General features: G+C 33.9%; 1 protein-coding gene across 8 annotated transcripts in view; it reads left to right on the top strand.

The window, feature by feature from the left end:
* The window catches only part of MIPOL1 (mirror-image polydactyly 1), a 320,926-nt gene that overhangs the window by 47,988 nt on the left and 251,903 nt on the right, over window positions 1-21,035 (top strand). For 7 of the 8 annotated variants that reach the window (XR_006203778.1, XR_006203777.1, XM_042943011.1 and 4 more), the window contains exons 2-3: window positions 15,897-16,034; window positions 16,619-16,697. Coding sequence is in view for 6 of the 8 variants with exons in the window: in XM_042943011.1 (XP_042798945.1) it covers window positions 16,679-16,697 (19 nt within the window). In the remaining 2 variants the exon portion in view is untranslated. Of the gene's footprint in view, window positions 1-13,049; window positions 13,112-15,896; window positions 16,035-16,618; window positions 16,698-21,035 lie in introns of those variants that run through there. The other variant, XM_042943010.1, reaches the window with a different exon arrangement.

Consider the following 21,035-nt stretch of genomic DNA (forward strand, 5'->3'; position numbering starts at 1 on the left):
CCTGCATCATTTATTGAAAAGATTAGCTTTTTCCATCGCTGTGGATTGTTTGCCATAAATTAGGTATATGTATCTGTGTGTGTGTGTGAGTATGTGTGTGGTGAGGGTCTATTTGTGTACTCTTTATTCCACTGAATTATTCCTGTATCCTTGCACCAGTATCACACTGTGTTAATTACTTGGCTTTACAGAAATAAAAGCATGTGTACGGGGAAGAAAAAAATGTCTTTTTTTTTTTTAATTTTTTTTTTGAGAGAGAGCGCACATGCATGCACAAGTTGGGGAAGGGCAGAGAGAGAAAGGGAGACACAGACTCCAAAGCAGGTGTCAGGCTCTGAGCTGTCCGCACGGAGTCCGATGTGGGACTTGAACGCACAAACTGTGAAATCATGACCTGAACTGAAGTCAGATGCTTAACCAATTGAGCCACCCAGGTGCCCCCAAAAATGTCTTTATTAGCAAACAACATAATTATATATGTAGCAAATCCTGAAGCCTCTATAATAAAATGAGCGGAGTTTATAAGTGAATTTAGTGAGGTTGTAAGTTTCAAAGTCCAATACAAATATCAATTGTATTTCTGTATATAGCAAAGAAAATTGAAAAAGTGAGATAAAACAATTACATTTAGGGTTGCCTCGGTAGCTCAGACGGTTAAGGGTCCAGCTCTTGATTTCGGTTCAGGTCATGATCTTATGGTCTGTGAGTTCAAGCCCCATGTCAGACCCCATGCTGTCAGCATGGGGCCTGGTTGGGATTCTCTCTCTCTGTCCCCCTCCCCCATTCTCTCTTGTGCACGTGCTCACTTGTGTGTGCTTGCTCTTTCAAAATGAATAAACTTAAAAAAATTACATTTACAAAGCATCTAAAGGCATTAAATACTTGGGGTAAACTTTATTAAATATGTGTAAGACCTTTACACCAAAAACCAAAAACCATAAACCATTGCTGATAGAAATTAAAGAAGACATAAGTAAATTAAGAGGTGTGCCATATTTATGAATTAGATGGTTAAACTTTTAATTTCTTCTTAATTCATTTATCTCCGTCAGAAATTCTGGCATGCTCTTTAAAAAGAAATTTACAAGCCAATTCCAGTATTTATATGAAAATGCCCAGGGCTTAGCCAAGCAATATTTTAAAAGAATAACAAAGTTGTAGGATGATACCTCCTAATTTCAAGACTTACTGCAAAACTGATGTAATAAAGGCGATTTGGTATTAGTGAAAGGATAGACATGGAATACAAAAAGAGCCCAAATACAGACCCCCACATACATAGCCAACTGATTTTCCAACAGGTGCCAAGGTAACTCAATGGAGAAAAGATAATCTTTTCAGATGGTGCTGGAATAATGGGAAAAAGTGAACTTTGGTTTTTGCCTTATGACTATATACAAAATTTGAAATCAATCATTGATCTAAATGTAAAACCTAAAACTATTAAACTTATAGGAGAAAACATAAAAGAAAATAGTTGTGGCCTTAGAGTTGGTAATATTTCTTAGAACACAAAAATATTAAGCTAAAAGAAAAAGATGATAAATTGGACTTTATTAAAATAAAAATATTTTCCCAGATGACACCATTAACTAAAATGAACAGGCAAGCCACAGACTGGAAGAAAATATTTACAATGCTTATATCTGGCAGAGGACTTGTTTTCATAATATATTAAGAACTCTTAACCACTGGGGCACCTGGGTGGCTCATTTGGTTGAGCATCCAACTCTTGATTTTGGCTCAGGTCATGCGTGGAATCAAGCCCTGTGTCGGGCTTTGCACTGACAGTGTGGCGCCTGCTTGGAATTCTCTCTCTCCCTCTCTCTTTCTCATTCTTTTTCCCTCTCCTGCGTGTGCATGTATGTGCACATAATCTCTCTCAAAATAAATAAATGAACGTTAAAAAAAATAGAACTCTTACCACTTAGTAATTAGAACAAGTAACTCATTAAGAAAAAATGGGCAAAAGAGTTCAACAGACACTTCACACAAGAAGTTGTATGAATGGCCAATACGCATTTGAAATGATGCATATCATCATTAAACAGGTTATTCAAATTAAAAATCATAGGATATTACTGCATACACAAGAAATGATTAAAATTAAGACTAAAGTAAGTCATGGAAGTAACAGCATGGTGAATATGGTTAACAATACTGTGTTTATATTTGAAAGTTGTGAAGAGAGATCTTAGAAGTTCTCATCACAACAAAAAAAATTTTACAACTGTGTTTGTTGTATGTTAACTAGGCATTGTGATCATTTCATGATATATACAAATATCTAATCATTGTTGTACACCTGAAACTAATATAATTATATATGTCAGTTATATTAAAAAAAAACTGGTAAGGCAAAACACGTCTGTTTTGTCTTTTCCAGTTTGTACCATACCAGCTACAGTGAACAGTAAAAGATACGTGTGTGTGTGTGTGTGTGTGTAAATTTACATATTTATATTTATATTTATATTTATATTTATACTTATACTTATAAAAAGAGTGTCCATACCAAGTTTTAGAATGTGGAGCATCTGGAACTCTCACCCACGGCTGGTGGATGTGTAAAATGGTACAACCACCTCAGGAAACAATTTGGCTGTTTCTTACAAAGTTAGTATGATCCAGCAGTTCGACTCTGGATATTTATTCAAGACAACTGGGAACCTGTGGCTGCAAAAAGTTTTGTCCTACCACACTTATTACTGTTTTATTCATAATAGGCAACAATTAGAAACAACCCAAATATCCATTAATAGGTGAATGGATAAACAAATTGCAGTGTATTCACACAATAAAAAGGAATATTACTGAGCAAAAGAAACAAACTAGTGTTTTATACAACATGAATCTCAATTACGTTAAGTGAAATTTCAGATACAAAAGAGTATTGGCAGGGGCTCAGCTGAGCTGGAGAAAGCTGACTGGCTAGGTGTCACTAGCAGTTAAAAAAGGTAAGCCAAAACAAAATTAATTGTCAAGCCTTTAATCACTTTATGTGGTGGTATATAGCAAGAGACTAAATGGGGAAAGCACTAACTTCCCACTGGCCCATCTTTTCCCATGGAACAATGCACCCATTTGAGGGTGGGGTGGATCAGCACAGACGTGGGGGTCATCTCACAGCCTAGGGAGCCCCAAACAAAAAGCTTCTGTACTTTTATGGACCCAGGTTGAGCAATGGGGGCTTCATGGGGTAAGAGTAGAGTACAGAGAGGAGGGAGAGAGGGAGGGATTAGGAGTGGAAAAGTACTATTCACTGAGTCAAAGTGGAAGAAAAGTATCCTCCTTCCCCCACCATTTAAGGAGATCTCCTGATGAAGATCTTCCAGATGAAGAGACCCCTGCATAGCTAGTAATACAGATGTGCCTAAGAGCCTGGCCAGCCAGGTGGGCTGAGTTCTTGACTACAACTCTCTTCAGAGACTGCAGTGCAATGGTTGTGCAATGTCTGGTGTAGGGAAAGCAACTTCTTCCTGGGAGGCCTGCCAGATGAAGGCTTTGTAATTGCCTGTGGTTGGGTTTGCAAAATCACACATAGGTTTTTGGCTAGAAGCTGGACTTTTCAAGTATACATTGTATAAGCCCATTTATACAAAACTCTGGAAGTAGCATCTAATTTATATAGTAAAGGAACACAGATCAGTGGTTGCCTGGGATTGGGGAGTGGGGTAGATTTATTGCAAAGGGGCATGAGGCAACTTTATAATGGTATTTTTTTGTTATACTATTGCAGACAGTTGTCAAAACTCACCAAATGTGTACTTAAACAGTGGATGCAACTTTATATAATGCAAATGATATATCCCTCTACTTTCATATTTCTATATAACATGCTTATATTGCTGCTTCTGGATCCCCCTTACCTCAGTCTTATTGCAGATTTCATTACTTCCTGAAGCTATCAAAGATAGGCAGAATGTCATCAGTCACGTTATAGGACAGAAAGGCACGCGCGCACACACACACACACACACACACACACAGGCACGCGCGCGCGCACACACACACACACACACACACACACACACGCGCACACACACACACACACACACACACCCTAAGTATTCCAAGCAGAAAGGGCCTTATATAGGGAATTAGAGTTTATAAAATTATTCCAAATACTGGAACAGAAGTTAGAGATTATCTGTAGACCATGATTCAGCATCATTATATTACTGTTGGAATCTAGAGGTCAGAAAGCTGATGCTGCTGCCACCACAACTGGCTGTCATACCAGGGGTCTCACACTAGACATTAGACCAGTCCCTGCCACCAGAAACATCCATGTCTGACTTTACATGCTGAAAGCAAACAGGTGTCCTCTGCCTTACTTTCTTCCCATATCTTGCTGGAGTACTACATCTACTTGGTAAAACCTTTGTTTACATTTGGACTACGAGCTGCAAAGAGACTGGAAAATGTAATTTTTAGCTGTTTACGTCTTCCAAATGGAAAGGAAGAGTAAAAGTTGGGAGAACCAATCCAGGTAACTCCTACAAGGAGGTAGGTCTCTGTTGATATGTCTGCCCCTGGTACACCTTCACTTTGTTTTTCAACCTTCTTACATAGTTATATTGCAATTATTTAGAAAAATATATAGTATTTACATTATTATGGTCATGTAGGTGCTAATCATAACTAATACATCTATATTTTATTTTCCCTTCCCCCTCCCTTGCACAGCTTTTTGCTGTTGTATTTGTTTTGTTGCTTAGTTTTTGTGTATTTTTATTGATTGAACCCCAAACTGTCTTAGTTTTTGAATCACTTCTCAGATGCCTGGAGTTTTCTTTCTTTCTTTCTTTCTTTTTTTTTTTAATAGGCACTTGTACAGTCAAGTTCTTTTTTTTTTAAACGTTTTATTTGTTTTTGAGAGAGGGAAAGAGACAGAGTGCGAGTGGGGAAGGGTCAGAGAGAGAGGGAGACACAGAATCTGAAGCAGGCTCCAGGCTCTGAGCTGTCAGCACAGAGGCTGACACAGGGCTCAAACCCACAAACCACGAGATCATGACCTGAGCTGAAGTCAGATGCTTAACTGAGCCACCCACACGCTCCTGAAGTTTTCTTAATGCCGTCAGGTTTGAATGATTTCCCTCAATGTCTGGTGTATAGCTGTTATTCCATGATTTCCCTCATCATCATCTTAGGTATTCTTTTTACCTCTCTCCTTAGATAGGACCTCTGTTTTCTAAAACCGGGTCTACTTCTTTCATGCTTTACTCCCTTGTTTTGGTAGAGCACATTCTCTGCCAGCTTCCTGAGAAAGAATGTAAAGGTGGGTAAAGTATAAAGAAATACTTTTAGAACATTGCTAATCCATATTTTTTTCTATGCTCTGAGTGATATCATATGCTCTTGGCCAGTGAGAAGACTGCAGTTTGTACTATATGCACTCAGCGTTTAAGTGTGGCATTGCATTCTGCCATTTGTTTTGATTTTTAGCAAACAGTTTTGACCAAATAGTAATAGGAGATGTGTAAGTAATAATACTGGACTATAAAAAATGGAGGGGTGCCTGGGTGGCTCAGTTGGTTTAAGTGTCCAACTTCAACTCAGGTCATGTTCTCACAGTTTGTGAGTTCGAGCCCTGCATCAGGCTCTGTGCTGTCAGCGCAGAGCCTACTTAGGATTCTCTGTCTTCCCCTCCCCCCCACCCCAATAAACAATAAAAAAATAAAATAAAAAATGGAGAAATAGTGTCATGCTGATATTAACAGCAATTATATTGGTGATTCCCTGTGCCTTCATGTAAACGTTGAGGAAACAAGAAAAAGATCAGCAGGCTTAGCATTATTAAACATCTCTTCATATTATGAAGGGTATTAAATGCATCACTCTGATTTGTACCTAACAAAACAATATAGGTGTGCCATAATTTCAGGAATTTGATGAAAATGAAGGATCATTGCCAAAATATGATGCTGGAAATGCATCTCTATAGGAATTAAGAAATGTTGACACTGTGTAAATCTCATTCAAGTTTTCTTTTCCGGGGACACATTCTCTGTACTAATCAGAGTATAATTATTTTGCTTTTCCTTTCTCTTTTCTGTTCGCCCCTTCTCTAACCTTTATTGGACATATGTTAGAACTTTTATCTTCTCTGATTCTTCTTTCTCATATTTCCAACTCTGTTACTCTGTGCTGCATTCCAGGGAATTTCTTCTCCCTTGTCTCCAAATCATCAATTTTCACTTCCAGTGTTTTCTAGTTTTCACTTCATCTGTCATTTCAAGTTCAGTGAACATATTTCTCATTTCTGTGATTTCTGCTAGGCCATTTTTTGTATCTATCCATGCTTATTTAGTAACTGCCTGATCTTCTTTAATAGTTACATTGCTTTATCTGGCAATTTAAAAATCATACCTATTTTGATGATTGATTTCAGATTGCTTAGTTTTCTCTAATTCAAGTGTGAACCCCCACCTCTTTTTTGTATGTCTATAGTATCTTTTTTTACAACAGATTATTTCATATATTTTATAGTTTTGAATGGCTGTGAGCTTATTTTCAGAAGATTTTATCTTGTAAAGGAATCTAGCACATGACCTTTTTTTTCCCTTTTAAACTTCTGGCTGGAATACAGGTTATCAGGTTGTTAAACAGTTTTATGTTAGTTGCTTGGTTTAAGTGCAGATTTGGATTCCTTGTCCCGCCACGGTTAAAGGCTTTTGGTTTTGATCTTGGGTAGTTAACTTTTTCACCTAATTTGGCAGGTGCCTTGTGTCTGGCTAAGATATTGAACAGGTGGTTGGAAATTATCTGATTGCTATTTAAGGATGGTGAAAGTGTAGTTGAACCTCTACTAACTCAATTTGCTCTCAACATTTTCATGGACTGCTTGGCTTCAAGTCCCACTCTGTTATGGTTTGATTTTGACAGGTGAATGTTTACCTTTCTTTTGAGATTTATCTGTGTTTTAAAATATTTATTTAAAAATATTTTAGTCAGTATTTTAAAGTTTGGAATAGTAGCTATCAGGAGGTATTCCAGCAAATGTTTAATTATTTCAATCAGAATGAATTTGAGTTTGCAGTTCCTCAAAATAAAGAATCAAAAAAGAATTAAACTGGGGGAGCCTGGGTGGCTCAGTCATTTAGAGTCTGACTCTTGATTTCCGCTCAGGTCATGATCCCAGGGCTGTGGGATCAAGCCCCGCATGAGGCTCTGTGTTGAGTGTGGAGCCTGGTTGGGGTTTGTCTCTCTCTCTTTCTCTCTCTCTCTCTCTCTCTCAAATTAAATTAAATTAAATTTAATTTAATTTAATTTAATTTAAAAAAAAGAATTAAATTGGGTGTAGGACCTGACCTGTGACTGTCATTTCACCTTCGATTACAGATATACTTATTTCTTTCACTGATACGAAGTTATTACTTAGTAAAATAATTTTATTGTAAACAGTGTGATGAAGTATAAAATTTACCTAATTTGTTGGTTCAACCATAGACTTAACATGTATTAAAAGGTGACAAGTGTTGAAATTTTGAGACATGGTGTTATAGTCATGATCACTATTTCTGCTTATGATTCTTCTATGTAAGTCATCCTCATTTAAGATCACTATGCCTTTTCAAAGATATGACTGTTCTACAAATGGGAAAAATCCTCAGGAATAGAAATAAATGTTCTGTAAATAAAATTAGAGAATATTTCAAATTTATATAGTTATGACTACAGCATATCATAAACTTGGTTACTTACATTGCAAGTCAGTAGCAGTAACTTACTAGGATGTTGCTTCAGGGTGTAGCAGATGGCCTGTAATTAGCTTGGTGAGGAAAATGTTTGCTAAAGGTGACAGAGTGTACCTACCCTGTTTCCCATATGCACTAGGTCATTGGTAACATATTGTCTTAGCTTCAGGAAGTTGTTAGGTTAAGGTCAGGGAGTAATTCCAAAGCATTTTAATATATTATCTATTTTAGCATTTAATATATATTATCAGCTGATATTATTTTCTTTTCAGTTCCTGTATGCTAAGATGAAATTTGTAAGCTTTTCTTCAGATAACATGCAGTATAAATCCATGTGAGGTGTGTGCCTATGTATCTGTGAAAGATGTGCATGCAGTATTTGTTGCATGATACGTGTATATATATATCAGGCATGAGATTGATGGGGTTTTAATAACATTCTTATAGAACATGGAACACTCATTGCTGGTCCTGTGAACGATTATTTAATGGGTTTTGCTAGCAAGTAAATAATGCTGTATATGTCCTTTAATTTTACACTGTGTGTTTTAAACTATCTATTATGGAAAATCCTAAATGTACAAGAGTAGCGAAACAATATGAACCTGTATGTACACATAACAGAGCTTCAACAATTGTCCTTTGTGGTTCATGTTAGTTAATCTTGTTTCATCTTATTCTGCCAGCCTTTATGAATTCGGCTCCCCTAGCCCTCCAATCTCTACCCATCCCTATTCCCTCCACAGGATGATACATATTAGTTTGTATTACATACCTCAACCAGGAGGCTTATAATGTTTGATTGCTGTTTTGTAATACCTTAGATATTTATGGCAGTTTTTGTTTTCTCTTTTTCTTCATAGTTTATAAAAGGTTTTCTTACACAATTAGTAGTGTAAAATGTCAAATTATTTATACAGCCATTTTGAGCACAGCCACATCATAGAGCTGCAATTTTCTTGAAAGAAGTAAAGTCCTATGTTTTAAAATGGAAGATCATCAGTGTCTTTTGAAAAATGTCTTTAAAAAATTAAAAGCCCACATTGTTTAATGTATTTAATACTTTAAAACACTGTATAATTGTATTACTATTATTTTTTTTATAAATATCTTTAACTCAGTTGATTTGCCATTTAGGAATGTTTTTTAAATGTATTTTCTGAAAAATTTTTAGTGAACATGTACTGATCCTAAGAAACTATATAGTATGATGAAGAAAAGAGATAATGGAATATTTACATATAATTTATGGTTGAAATCGTAATTTTAAATGCAAGAAGAATCAAAGTGTTTATGGAAGGAAATTACTATATATAGGGTGGCTTATATTTTTCTTTTCATACTGTATTTTTATTGTTAACTATGGAATATCTATTTTAGGACCATATTCTTATTACATACTTTTCGCTAATGAAAATATTTATTAAGAATGACTTAAGAAATTACATGAGCTTTTGTAGTTCTTCAGTTAAAGGAGACTGACAGCTGTGATTTCCTAGATATTGAACAAGAAATTAGAGCCTAACATTTATTTTGCTGTTTAAAGATTTTGTTCTAGTAATTATATTTTGCAACCTAGAAGTTGTCTTTAACATTACAGTTTAAAAAGTGAAATGCATAGTTTGCAGGCAGCACTGCCCATTGAGAATGATTAGGTACTGTAATGTTAGCAAATGGCATAAACATTGTATTATACAATGTATGCATTGCTATTAAGTGTTCAAAACAGGAGGGAAAGTATAACTTGTTTTTGGAATATGTTGATTCTCAGCTTCTATTTGTTAATGTCTCAGTAACTATAAACTACAGAGAATTATTAAATAGCTTTTTGATAAAAATCTGTTAGCATTTTGATTCCTGATAATTAATTAAGACCTTATGTGGTTATTTGTACTTTATTTTAGCAAGACAGCTTCTAATAGCTGTTATTTCATTTGATTTCAAGTGGCTGCTCATACCAGTTGTCATTATAGATTGATTTAACTTGCTCTAATACTTTTTTACCTTTGATATGCCAAGAACTTCAATTGGTTGTGTGGAAATGCAAGCCTTTGTGTAAAGGAGTAGGTAATTGCATCAGAACTTGGCACCCACATGAATCTTATGAAAACAGGCTGTTTGTTCCCTAGAGAAACTATTCTATAAGCTGACTTTGTTTTTATATTCTGTCCTGTGCTAGATTAAGTGATTTAGTTTAGTTTGGCCTAGGGCAAAACGTTTCAGGATATTTTAGAAAATCCTGTATCTCATTAGCTCTCTGAAAATAATACTAGTTTTAAAGTTTTGGTTTTTAAAAATTTATCAGAAGGCTATGCAATGCGATTTCCATTTTCAAAGTGTCATTTGTAACTGGCACTAAAAACAGTCACAGTGTTCCAAGTGGTATATTGTTTTACCCTTCAAGTTTTGAAAACATGAAAGCCGTTTATTTTAAACACCAAATATTTATTTCCTCTTAATTTGATGTCCTTCCTTGACCTTCAGTGATGAGTAATTTACCTTTTTGATTAGTAATTTCTTGATTACTAAATATATAACATGAGAACTATGTGTGACAAACATACGGTAGTCATAATATAGAAAAACTTATTTTTATTATAAACCCTTTAATAAATTTTTTTATTACAAACTTCAAAATCCTGAACACTGTGACTTTTATAAATAAATAGTCCCTAACTGAACAAAGAAATGTGATTGTTTTAAGAAATATTTGCATAATTCTTAAGAAACTTATTTATTTTAAACTTTTCCAAAAAATTCCTACCATATATTAATTTAAATTTTCACTGTACTTAAACCAAGCAAGCAAGCAAACAACCATAATAAAGCATAATTATAAAAGAGTAATTAGGCAACAATAATTTTTTTTTTCAAAGTTTCAAGGGAATCATAAAGATTATGTCCCTTTTATTCACTTTATATCTCTCAGGTGTAATATGGTTTCCTTCAAAATTTCCTGTTCAGTTCTAAGATTATTAATAAATATTTATTAAGTTAAAAATTGTACATGCACATGGTTAAAACATCAAGTTATGCAGATATAAAATGAAATAAAAATACTTCTTTCTCAGCACGCCTGAGTGGCTCAGTCAGTTAAGCATCCGACTTCGGCTCAGGTCATGATCTCACGGTTTGTGGGTTTGAGCCCCGTATCGGGCTCTGTACTGACAGCTTGGAGCCTGGAACCTGCTTTGGATCTGGGTCTCTCTCTCTCTCTCTAGAGGCTCCTTCCCCGCTCATGCTCTGTCTCTCTCTGTCTCAAAAATAAAATAAAAACATTAAAAAAAATACTTCTTTCTCTCATTCCTCCATATCCCCACCTCAACTCTTAGGTCCTTTTTTCACAGTAACCACTGGTAATAGTTTCCTGAGTATTCTTGCTTTGCCTATTCAAGCATGTATGCATATGTAAGTATAGTTTTACATTTCTTCTGTTTTTACTTTTATGTTTTGTACTTGCATTGTTTTGGCCAAAGACATATTCTGAGGAGGAAATTTATTTATCTTATTCACCACTGCCTATCTCCTAGAACAGTGTCTGACATATAATATGTAAGTGCTTAACAAATGCTTGTTGAAAGAATCTTCCACACACATGTATGCATTTATAGTATAAACCATACGGATTTGCTTTATGGTTGTACACTTCATATTCTCAGTTTTCTGTTGATGAACATTTATGTTAAGTCTGTATTTCTGCTAGTCATTGATCCATCTATCCATCCATCCTCCTTTCTATTAAATATATACTGAGTAGTTACTATATGCCAAATACCTTCTAAGAATATAGATGAAGGATAAGATCCACAGCCCTGCTTGCATGTAATTTACATAGACTTGTAAGTTGGCTGAGATCTATCAAAAACAATGAAATAAAACCTAAACAAATTAAGAAATTTCACGAAGGCAGAAGCATAGGTACTATCCTACTTCAGGTAGGATGGCCAGAAGAAGGAAAGAAAGAAAGAAAGAAAGAAAGAGCGAAAAGAAAGTCTGAATGATGAAGAAAATTGTTTCGAGCTTTAGAAAAAAAGACTTCTAGGCAGAAGGACAAGCAAGTATAAAAGCTCTGAGGCAAAAATAACCTTGGTGAGTTCAAGGAACAGAAAGAAATCAAGTATGACTAGAGCGTATTTTCTCTTGCAAATACTGCTTCAGTGAGTGTCTTTGTACATAAAAATACATTTTACATATTTTTCTAAATACTTCTGGTAGTAGAACTGAGGGATGAAATAGTATGTGCATTGTAAGTTTTGATAGCTATGGAGTGGGGCCTCTTTTATCCCTTATCCTTTCTCCTGAAACCTCTTCTTGCTTTTCCTGGCTCTGAAGACCTTGGATTATCTAGAGCTTTGTAGGGAGTGGGCTGTGACATGAGGCACAGTGAGTGAAAGGAATTCTTTTTGGAAAAGAATGTGCCAGGAACTGTGAATGTTTGAGAGACTTTGGTCTAATAAGAAGAAAATCCATCAGTGCAACATATGCATATATGGTATATATTGAGTTATGTGATAAAATATTTGACTCTCCAAAATACAGTGCTCTCCATTAGCCTTTTAATAAAATCTTTTCAATGCAGAAATTAGCAACATTTCTCCACTAAGAAATATAAAATTTGGAGTTTTTTGGTTACGGTTGGATATGAATGAGGCAGTATTACAAAGGATTCCTGGTTTGACACTATTGAATTCAATTTACAAAAATTGTGATTAAATTAAAGATGTATTATGAAAAAAGTGCCATTAACTAAAGTCCATCAAGAACCATTGCTATAATAAGGCTTTTGCAGAGGAAGATAAGAAGGGTATCTCCTATTTAACAAATCACCCTGAGAATGGGTCTTTTTTTTTTTTTTTTTTAATGTTTTATTTTTGTTTGAGACAAAGACAGAGCATGATCTGGGGAGGGGCAGAGAGAGAGGGAGACACAGAATCCAAAGCAGGCTTCAGGCTCTGAACTGTCAGCACAGAGCCTGATGCAGAGCTCCAACCCACAAACTGTGAGGTCATGACTTGAGCTGAAGTTGGATGCTTAACCACTGAGCCACCCAGACGCCCTCAGGGCATCTCCTATTTAAAATAAATTTTTAAAAATCCTGGGTATTGTTACATTGGTGAAACCCATTTTTAAATAAAATGCCTCTTTACCTAAAAGGCATTGTTTTAATTTTAAAGGAGAGATGTCAGAGTCACTTATAAATTTTTAGGCAGATTAGAAATTTTAGATTGGTCAAAAAGCAAATTTTGGTTCATGAGGTGTTTTACTGCTGAGTAAACAAGGAGAGTCAAGTCACATTTCAGATGATAGAGATGTTTATTTAAATTTTTTCATTCTTTGTTTTTTTGATAGGGTAAAGGTAGGAAATTTTGGCAGAAGAATGCAGATTCCCATCTACCTAGAGAGAAAAGGGGGTATGCAGTTTCCTTAATTATTATTTATTTTTTATTTTTTTTACATAATAAGACCACTTCCTTTGAGAGTAAAAACAACTTGAAGGAATAAGGTTGGGAATCTGTGATAGAGAAGATCTTAATTTAACAGATGCTAATGTGGTGTGTTCTGTCTGTTATATTAAAGACTTTTTTTTTTTTTTTTTTTTTTGTCTTTTTTAACCTGGGTAATTTTTCCAGCACAACTCATAAACACGTTAGTTGGGAATTGTTTTTATTTTGCTACTTGAACCTGGTAAACATTATTAACAATAAAGCAATTAACTTATATTTCGTCTGTGATATGATAAGTTAGACATGATAAGATGTCTATATAAATCATCCAACTAGTTTTAACATGAATATATAATTTTTGATTGAAACAAGTTCTTGATGTCAAATCTTAAGGTGAGTGTAAGGAAAGGAGTTGGTATTTTATTAGTCTTCTCCTTTGTCCTAAAATTAATAGAAAAATAAAATATGTTGCATGTTTACAGAAATCTTTTCCTTTTACAATATGTAGATATATAAGTTGTAATTATTTGAATCATTAGAACATCTAATTTTTGCTTGACAATATGCAAATGTGCCATTAAATCTGTTTTTTAAGATTTTTCCAGTTTAATGTCTGAATCCAAATTCATAAAGAGTTGGAAAAATGAGATGTCTGAGCTATAGGATTCACAGGGATTTCATATGAAGCCTATTTAATCAGGATAACACTGTTATTAATATTCATAATGTCAGCTGGAACACAAATGACAGACTATGGGGCCTAAAAATTTTACTTGGTGAATTTATTAAAAGTAGCTTAAAAAATTAATGGAATTTAAGTAAAGTTGGTGAATATGAAAATCTTGTGTTAGCAGAAAAAAAAAATCTCTATTAGAACTTTCTTTAAGACCATTTTGCATTGATGTCTTTTGACAGATTTCATTGGTACTTAAAGAAGAGAGATGCATGAATGGTCATTTAAGAGGATTTAAACACATTGGCACATTAATTTTTACATGAATAATAAGTACTTTCCAAAAGCAATTAACTTACAGTGTACAAGATATGAATTGAAAAATAAGACTGTGACATCAAGGGCAAAGCAAATGTGCTGTACATTTTAAACTTAGTGGCAAGACTTTTTAATATTTTGGTTTATTCTATTTTTATAGTTAGGATATGACTTAGAATTTGGTTATTTTAATGCGTTTGAAAGCATATCAGAAGAGCAATAATGTTTCCTCCCTCCACAAAATATTGGTAGTGTTAAACATTATCCACTGCGAGTATTGTTTGCACTTGTTGGAGAATTAAGCATTTGTTGTGCTATTGGTAATATTTGAGAATATTTGAGAATCTCAATTTAATTTTATAGGTAGTCAAAGGGATGATTCTCATTGGGTTTAGTGATTCAAATACATATGTGTTAACACAGATTTATTGATTATAGTATAACTTAAATGTATAACAAATAAGCTTCTTATAGATAGTGTGAGAAGTTTAGTTAAGAACCATCTGAGTAGTATACAAGTCAATTTGTTCTGAATTTTAGCCTAAGGAAGTAAAAAGTTGGGAATGGTATTAAGTAAAATCAGAATGCATTTTACTTTGTATCACTTGTTACTTTTTATGTTTTCAAATGTGTTTATAATGATATTACACCATTTTATTTTTATTATTGAAGTTCATTAAAAACAGCTATAGACCATCACGTACAGTTATAATAATACAGTATTTTGTTTTATATTTTTTCAGAGATTATTTTTCATGCAAATTCTAGTACATAAAAAAGTACATAAAAAAGCATGATTTAGTTACTATCTGTAACAGTTCACTTAGGGTTTAATGATGAGAGAATATAGGCAGTGGCCTGGCAGTCCAGACAGGTACTAGAAGTTTCACTTGTAGTGTGTCAGTGTTATATGTGAATGATTTTGTTTCATTAGATGTATAGAAATTGCCTAGTATGTTTTGGGACTCAGAGCTTGATTAGAAAAAGCATGAATGACCAGAGTGTGTAGAAATGATCACAGTATAAGTTATAAGTTAATTTTTTTGTATAAGGAATGAAATCAAATTGATATATTGGATATTACTATTTTTTCTAGTAGGTTTTTAAAAGTTAGGTTTTGGGTAGGTGGGTTTTTTTTTGTTTTGTTTTGTTTTGTTTTTGGCTGTGAGATATTCGCTTACATGCCCAGGAGAGGGCAGCATTTTACTATATCAGGCTCATAAAAGAATTAGCCCTGCTTAGACTGTCAATGTTTCTTGTAATTACTCCCAGTATATTTGTTGCTTGCTTATGAATTAACTTGCATTTATGGAACTAAATCATTTCAATCATTTAATTACACCTGAGGAGCTGAACTATAATTGCTTGCTTCCAACTAGGATCTGATATGGCTTGAGCAGTATTAATTTGGTGTTTACTTTTCTGAGTGCTAAAAGCATTAAAATGATTGTGCAATGGGATTACATTTTACTAATTGCTGGCATTCATTAGCTGGGTAAATGATGAGGAAGAGTGACTGTATATTGCAGAGGGATAAAATTATGGTTTTAAATAGTATATTACTAAGCACATTAAGGCCTGTAAGACATGTTTTAAAATACTCCAGAGGTTATTAAAGACTGTATTTTCTACATGTCTTGCTATATGAATCTCTTATTAAAAGACTGCAATTATTATTAACCTTTTTGGGCAATATGTAGGGAAATGGCTTCATTGACTGGGACATATTTCTTTGATATTAATAACTTCCTATATTTTCAGCTAATCCAAAAGTAAATGAGGAACTTAGAAAAAGATTGCCAACTCCAGATCAACATATTTAGAGAAAATTGGAAAAGGAGAAGCTTACGACAGCTTTATTTGAGGACTTTTTAAAGAACGCAGAATTCTAGCTGTGAGGTAAATCTAATTTTATTCTCCTTAAAAGCATGCCAAAAAACAAAAAAAAAAAACATGCGTAGCTTTTGTCATGTTTACTGTAAAAACAAATGCAAGACACAAATATCAATTGTTCAAGTTAATGATAGTCTATGTTTTAAAAAAAATTGAATAGTATTCTTAAATTACTTTTATAAGTATAAAATGTTTTATATGAAAATACACATTGTAAATTTAAACTAATACATTTGAAATTTTTGGTGTAAAGTTTATGACAAATAGAGTAAAAATTTTATTTTTCTTAAATTGATGGAATTAGAAAAGTCTTAAGTTAAATAAATTAAATGATTTTCTAACCAAAGGAGCAAGAATGTCTAGAAGCTTAACCTGAACTGTATTTACTAAAATGTAAGTGTGAAAGAAAGGACCTTTTTCTTAGAAAAAAAGATTTAATTTCACCTGTTGAAATATACACTTAATAGTCCCATTATAAATGTTTTAGAAAACCATTTATCCTGTAAATTCTCTGTTAAACAAAGGTAAGGTTTAGGTGTGTTCCGATATATTGTTTTAAGTTTATTTATCTAGAGTTGGCTTTATTTTAGCTTCAAATCTTGGAGCAAAAACCAGAGACATTGCCAGAGCAAACAAGAATAGAAGTACAAATGGAGGACTGGTCAAAAGGTAAGGACTTTTAAGGTATTAATACCAAACCCCAGGTGTTGTGCTAGTTCAAGGCACTGAATGAAGTGTGTTTGTTCTAACCATTATATTAGACGGAGGCAGACAAGCACACATGCACGCGCACACATACAAAGAAGGAGGCACTCACAATGAGACCCACATCCTGCAAAAGAGACACAAAGAAAGACACACAGAAAAAGAGAAACACATGGAGGAGGAGATACTGAGAGAGAAGGAAGAAAACAGCAGGGAGAGAGGAAGAAACATATGCACAAAGTGATCAAGAGAGGAGATTGAGAGAATGACTGGGAGAGATGCATACTGAGAGCCACACTCAGAGAAAGAAACACAAACAAAGAGAGACACAGACACAGGGAGGGAGATACTGAACTCAGAGAGGGAGGCACAGACACGCATGTTGGAAGCACATACACAGAGAAAGACACACGTGTGTAGGATACACACAAAAAGAGACCTACACACATAGATGCACAGAGGAAGATACCAGAGACCAGCAGTGAGAAAGAGACAGAGACATACAGTGAGAGAGACAGGGTAAAGAGAGACACACTGAAGGAGATAGAGGCATAGACATACACAGACACACACACAAAAACACACAGTGAAAGAGAGATAGAAAATATATACATAGAGAGACATATTTGTGGAGAGAGACACATGAATATAGAGAAACACACCAAGGCACATACAGGTAAAGGAGACAGGTCCACACCAAAAGATGCACTCAGAAAAAGACACCTGCAGAGAGATGGGGTCAGAGAGTGCCAGAGATAAAGAAACAGAGACATGTATAGATGTGCAGATGGATACAGAGAAAGACATTCCCAGGCAGAGACAGAGAGAGACATGAAAACAGAATTCGAGACAGGGAGAGAGAAAAAGATCCACAGGCAAAGGAAGAGAACAGTCAGAGACAGAAACACAGTTAAAAAGGGACACAGACTGAGAGATAGCCTGAAAAACACAGAGAGACGATAGATAGGCAGGCAGACACGTAGGTAGGTAGGTGGACAGGCAGGCAGGGGACATCTGTCTATAGAGCAAAATACAGACAGCCATAAAGAGAGAAGTTTAAAAAATATTAGGTTTTTAATTGAATTATCTTATAGTAAAATGTTGCAAATCTGAAATCCCTGAGAAACGAATCATTCTGAATATAGTGTTGCATATTGTTGAAGGCTTAAGTCTGTATGTACATTATTTTTTATTTCCTCTAAATTGTGTAGTTAAAAAAAATGAGATTATTCCCAAAATATTGCACACTTCTCTCCCTTTTTTGGTGCCCTCTACCTCAACCGGGTTCTTCTTTTACCATATATTGACCATACTATCACCTTTTTCAAAAGGATAAAGGCCATTTTGGGGAAAGTTTATAGTTTTAGTGAATGGGTTTTGTGACACTTCATTTTGGTCCATTCTCTTTATATTCAAGTTTGTGATAAGATTGTACTGGTGTGAAGCTGGGAACTAATTTGTTGTAGTTGTTTTTATTCATTTATGATAAACAAGAAACATTCTTCTTTTCAAGAGCTCAAAGCAGTTTTACTCAATTTATGTGCAATAATAAGAAAAGAGGAAGTAAATAATGATGCCCCTGTTACTTATGTTCCCTATTCAGAGGTCACATTGCTGTGGAAGTCATGTTGTTCAAATTATACACGAAAGGATCTCTAAGGAGCCAAAGGAATTATTTTTAAAATATCTAAAGATCTAGAGGCTGTGGAGGAAATACTTCTCATAAGTGTAGAATAACCAGGAAAGAAGTTCAGGAAGGGAGCTGCTGAAGCTCTAGGACACTTAAAGAAAGGAAGGTTTTAGGACTAAAGACATAGATGCATAAAGAGTTTGCAGAAGGCACAGACTACAATAGACGTGACTGAAACATCATTAAGAAAATTTGCATTTTTACGGGCTTTTTTTTTTTTTTACATCGGAAATAGGAAAGACATTCCTTTATATAAAGGGCCTGTTAATGAAACATTACTTAAGAAATAAAGTTAAATAGATCAATGTAATATCTTTTGATTTTTGTGATAAGTGATATGTTTAAACAGTAAAATCTCACATGGTCATTGCCTTGATATCAGGGTTCACAGGATTTATCGTAAAGCACTAATTGCTTCAAAGCTCTGTCTTACAGTAGTGTTCATAGTCTGGGTGGGTAATTAGTTATTTTATACATTATTTTACTTATTTTTTTAAGAAATTGAACTACATAAAAACTTGTATTACACACACATGCCTTTGTGTCACCTTACAAATTTTATTATAAGGAGTGCTGAAGTGTCTAAGCCTTTTCCTAGATTTATCGTAGAAACATTGCTGAAATATTTGAAGTTAGAGTTGATGAGGTATATAAATTTAACAGATGTAACAACTTACTTTTTTTGGTTTTGTTATTATTGACAGTTTAGAAAATGTAAAGCTATAGGGGGTAGGTAGGATGAGTGAAGGTATCTACAAAATATTTCCAGGTTTGAGTAGTTACAAACACAACTCTAAATGAATGAAATTTTAAGTGTGAGTGAATGAAAGTGTTGCCAGGTGAACATTTATAACATCTTCTGGCTTCTTAAGAAGTAAATGATGTCTTGCCCTTTTGTGAAATTTTGTTTTTTAGGGCTTTTCTTTTTTCTGCTTTTTCAGAAAAAAAAATGCAGTGTTATAATCAAAGGATGTATGTACGGTCAGGCCCCCCCAGAATGAGTTGCTATGTGATTGGTTGCTTAGCCCTTTTTAGCATTTACTAACTATTTACTTATCTATGTAAGAAAAAAGACATGCGGGTTAGAAGTCTCTGGTGAGTAATTTTTTGGAAGAGTTTGATACATTTCTGGATATTTCTTATTAAATTTGGTGCCTTTTATTAAGTTAGCTGAAACATGGTTTAGTTGTTTATTTATAGTGCACAATAGTCCACTGAAAATAGTTTACATATTTATGAACAAACATATGTGCCATAAACTTATATACCTACAATAATGTAAGTAAAGTGACGTCTGAATGCCATTTAAATTCAGAATATTGTGAAACTTATTCAAATTTAGAACCTTTAGGGGTCAGTGTTCCCTAAGAAAGGTTAAAAAAGGTTACTGTGCTTACCCAAATTAAATATTAAGTCTATATTTTAAATATTTCTTACCAATTGAAGGTTAGAAATGGTAAGAATCATGCAGTTTGAAGAAGCTTCAGACAAAAACCATTCAATTTTATGAGTTTCTTCAATATGATTTTTAGGTTTACTATTTTAGGGAATTATATTTAATATGTATTTTATACAGAGTAGTTATTTTCACTTACATATTATCTCAATTTAAATAAGACTCATGTGTTTTTAAACTATTTTAAGCTTACAGAGTGAACCTGATTCTAAATCATTGTATGCATTTAAAACTTGAGATGAAAAACCACTGCTAGAACTGTTTTGGGTCCCTTGATATTGCAGTTTATGGGAAATTAGTAAATTTTTTTAAAAACCTTATCTTGTGAATTTAAGTGAAAGCAACTATCCTCTTTGTTTTAGAAGTAGACTAGCAATTATCTTTTATAACCATGATTCTGCTGGTTTTTCTGCTAAGCAAAAATAAATAACTAAAACCTAGGAAAAGGTAACTTGTCTATGGTTTGTTAGTTTCTTATAGAGTCAGAATACTGTGTATATCTAGTTGGTATTTGGGACCTGTGTGCCACCATCAGTCTCTTTTATTATTGCTTCATCTATCTTTGTCATTTCACAAAGCATGTATTCTTTTCACCTTTTGTCCATCTGTTGTTCTGTAATTAAATTACATCTAAAACTATTACGTGATTTGCAAGCATTTTATAAGGGGAGACATCGATAGAAACGCTATAGAAAAAGGTCTAGCATGCTTTTAAATGTCTGATCATTATGACTAAAATATGATTGTAGAATCTCGTATCATTTTCATAAACTTTCTTTTGAAAGCAACGCAGAAGGAAATGTTAAGTTGCATATAATGGACATCCATTTCTACCAGCAACATAGCTGGTAGTAAAAAAAAAAAAAAAAAAAAAAAAAAAGATTCCCTAGGCATTATTAGACACTGCTTGAAATTCAGTGTTTTGAAATCTAGTTAATTAATCATTCCCTGTTAAATTACAGGACTTGAACTTTAATTAATAATTGACTTCTATTAAGTAATGTTATATTTTCCCTAAAATGCATTGTAATTTGGTTTTGTTTGTTTCATAGTGGAAGGTAAATTTTACTGGAGAACCATTGCATTTAATCATTTCAATAAAATGTTAAAGTACAAAGAACACACTTTGGGGGGTTAGATAGACCTGGTTTTCACG

This window comes from Panthera leo, chromosome B3 (assembly GCF_018350215.1).
Source record: "Panthera leo isolate Ple1 chromosome B3, P.leo_Ple1_pat1.1, whole genome shotgun sequence".
In the NCBI taxonomy this organism is placed as follows: Eukaryota; Metazoa; Chordata; class Mammalia; order Carnivora; family Felidae; genus Panthera; species Panthera leo.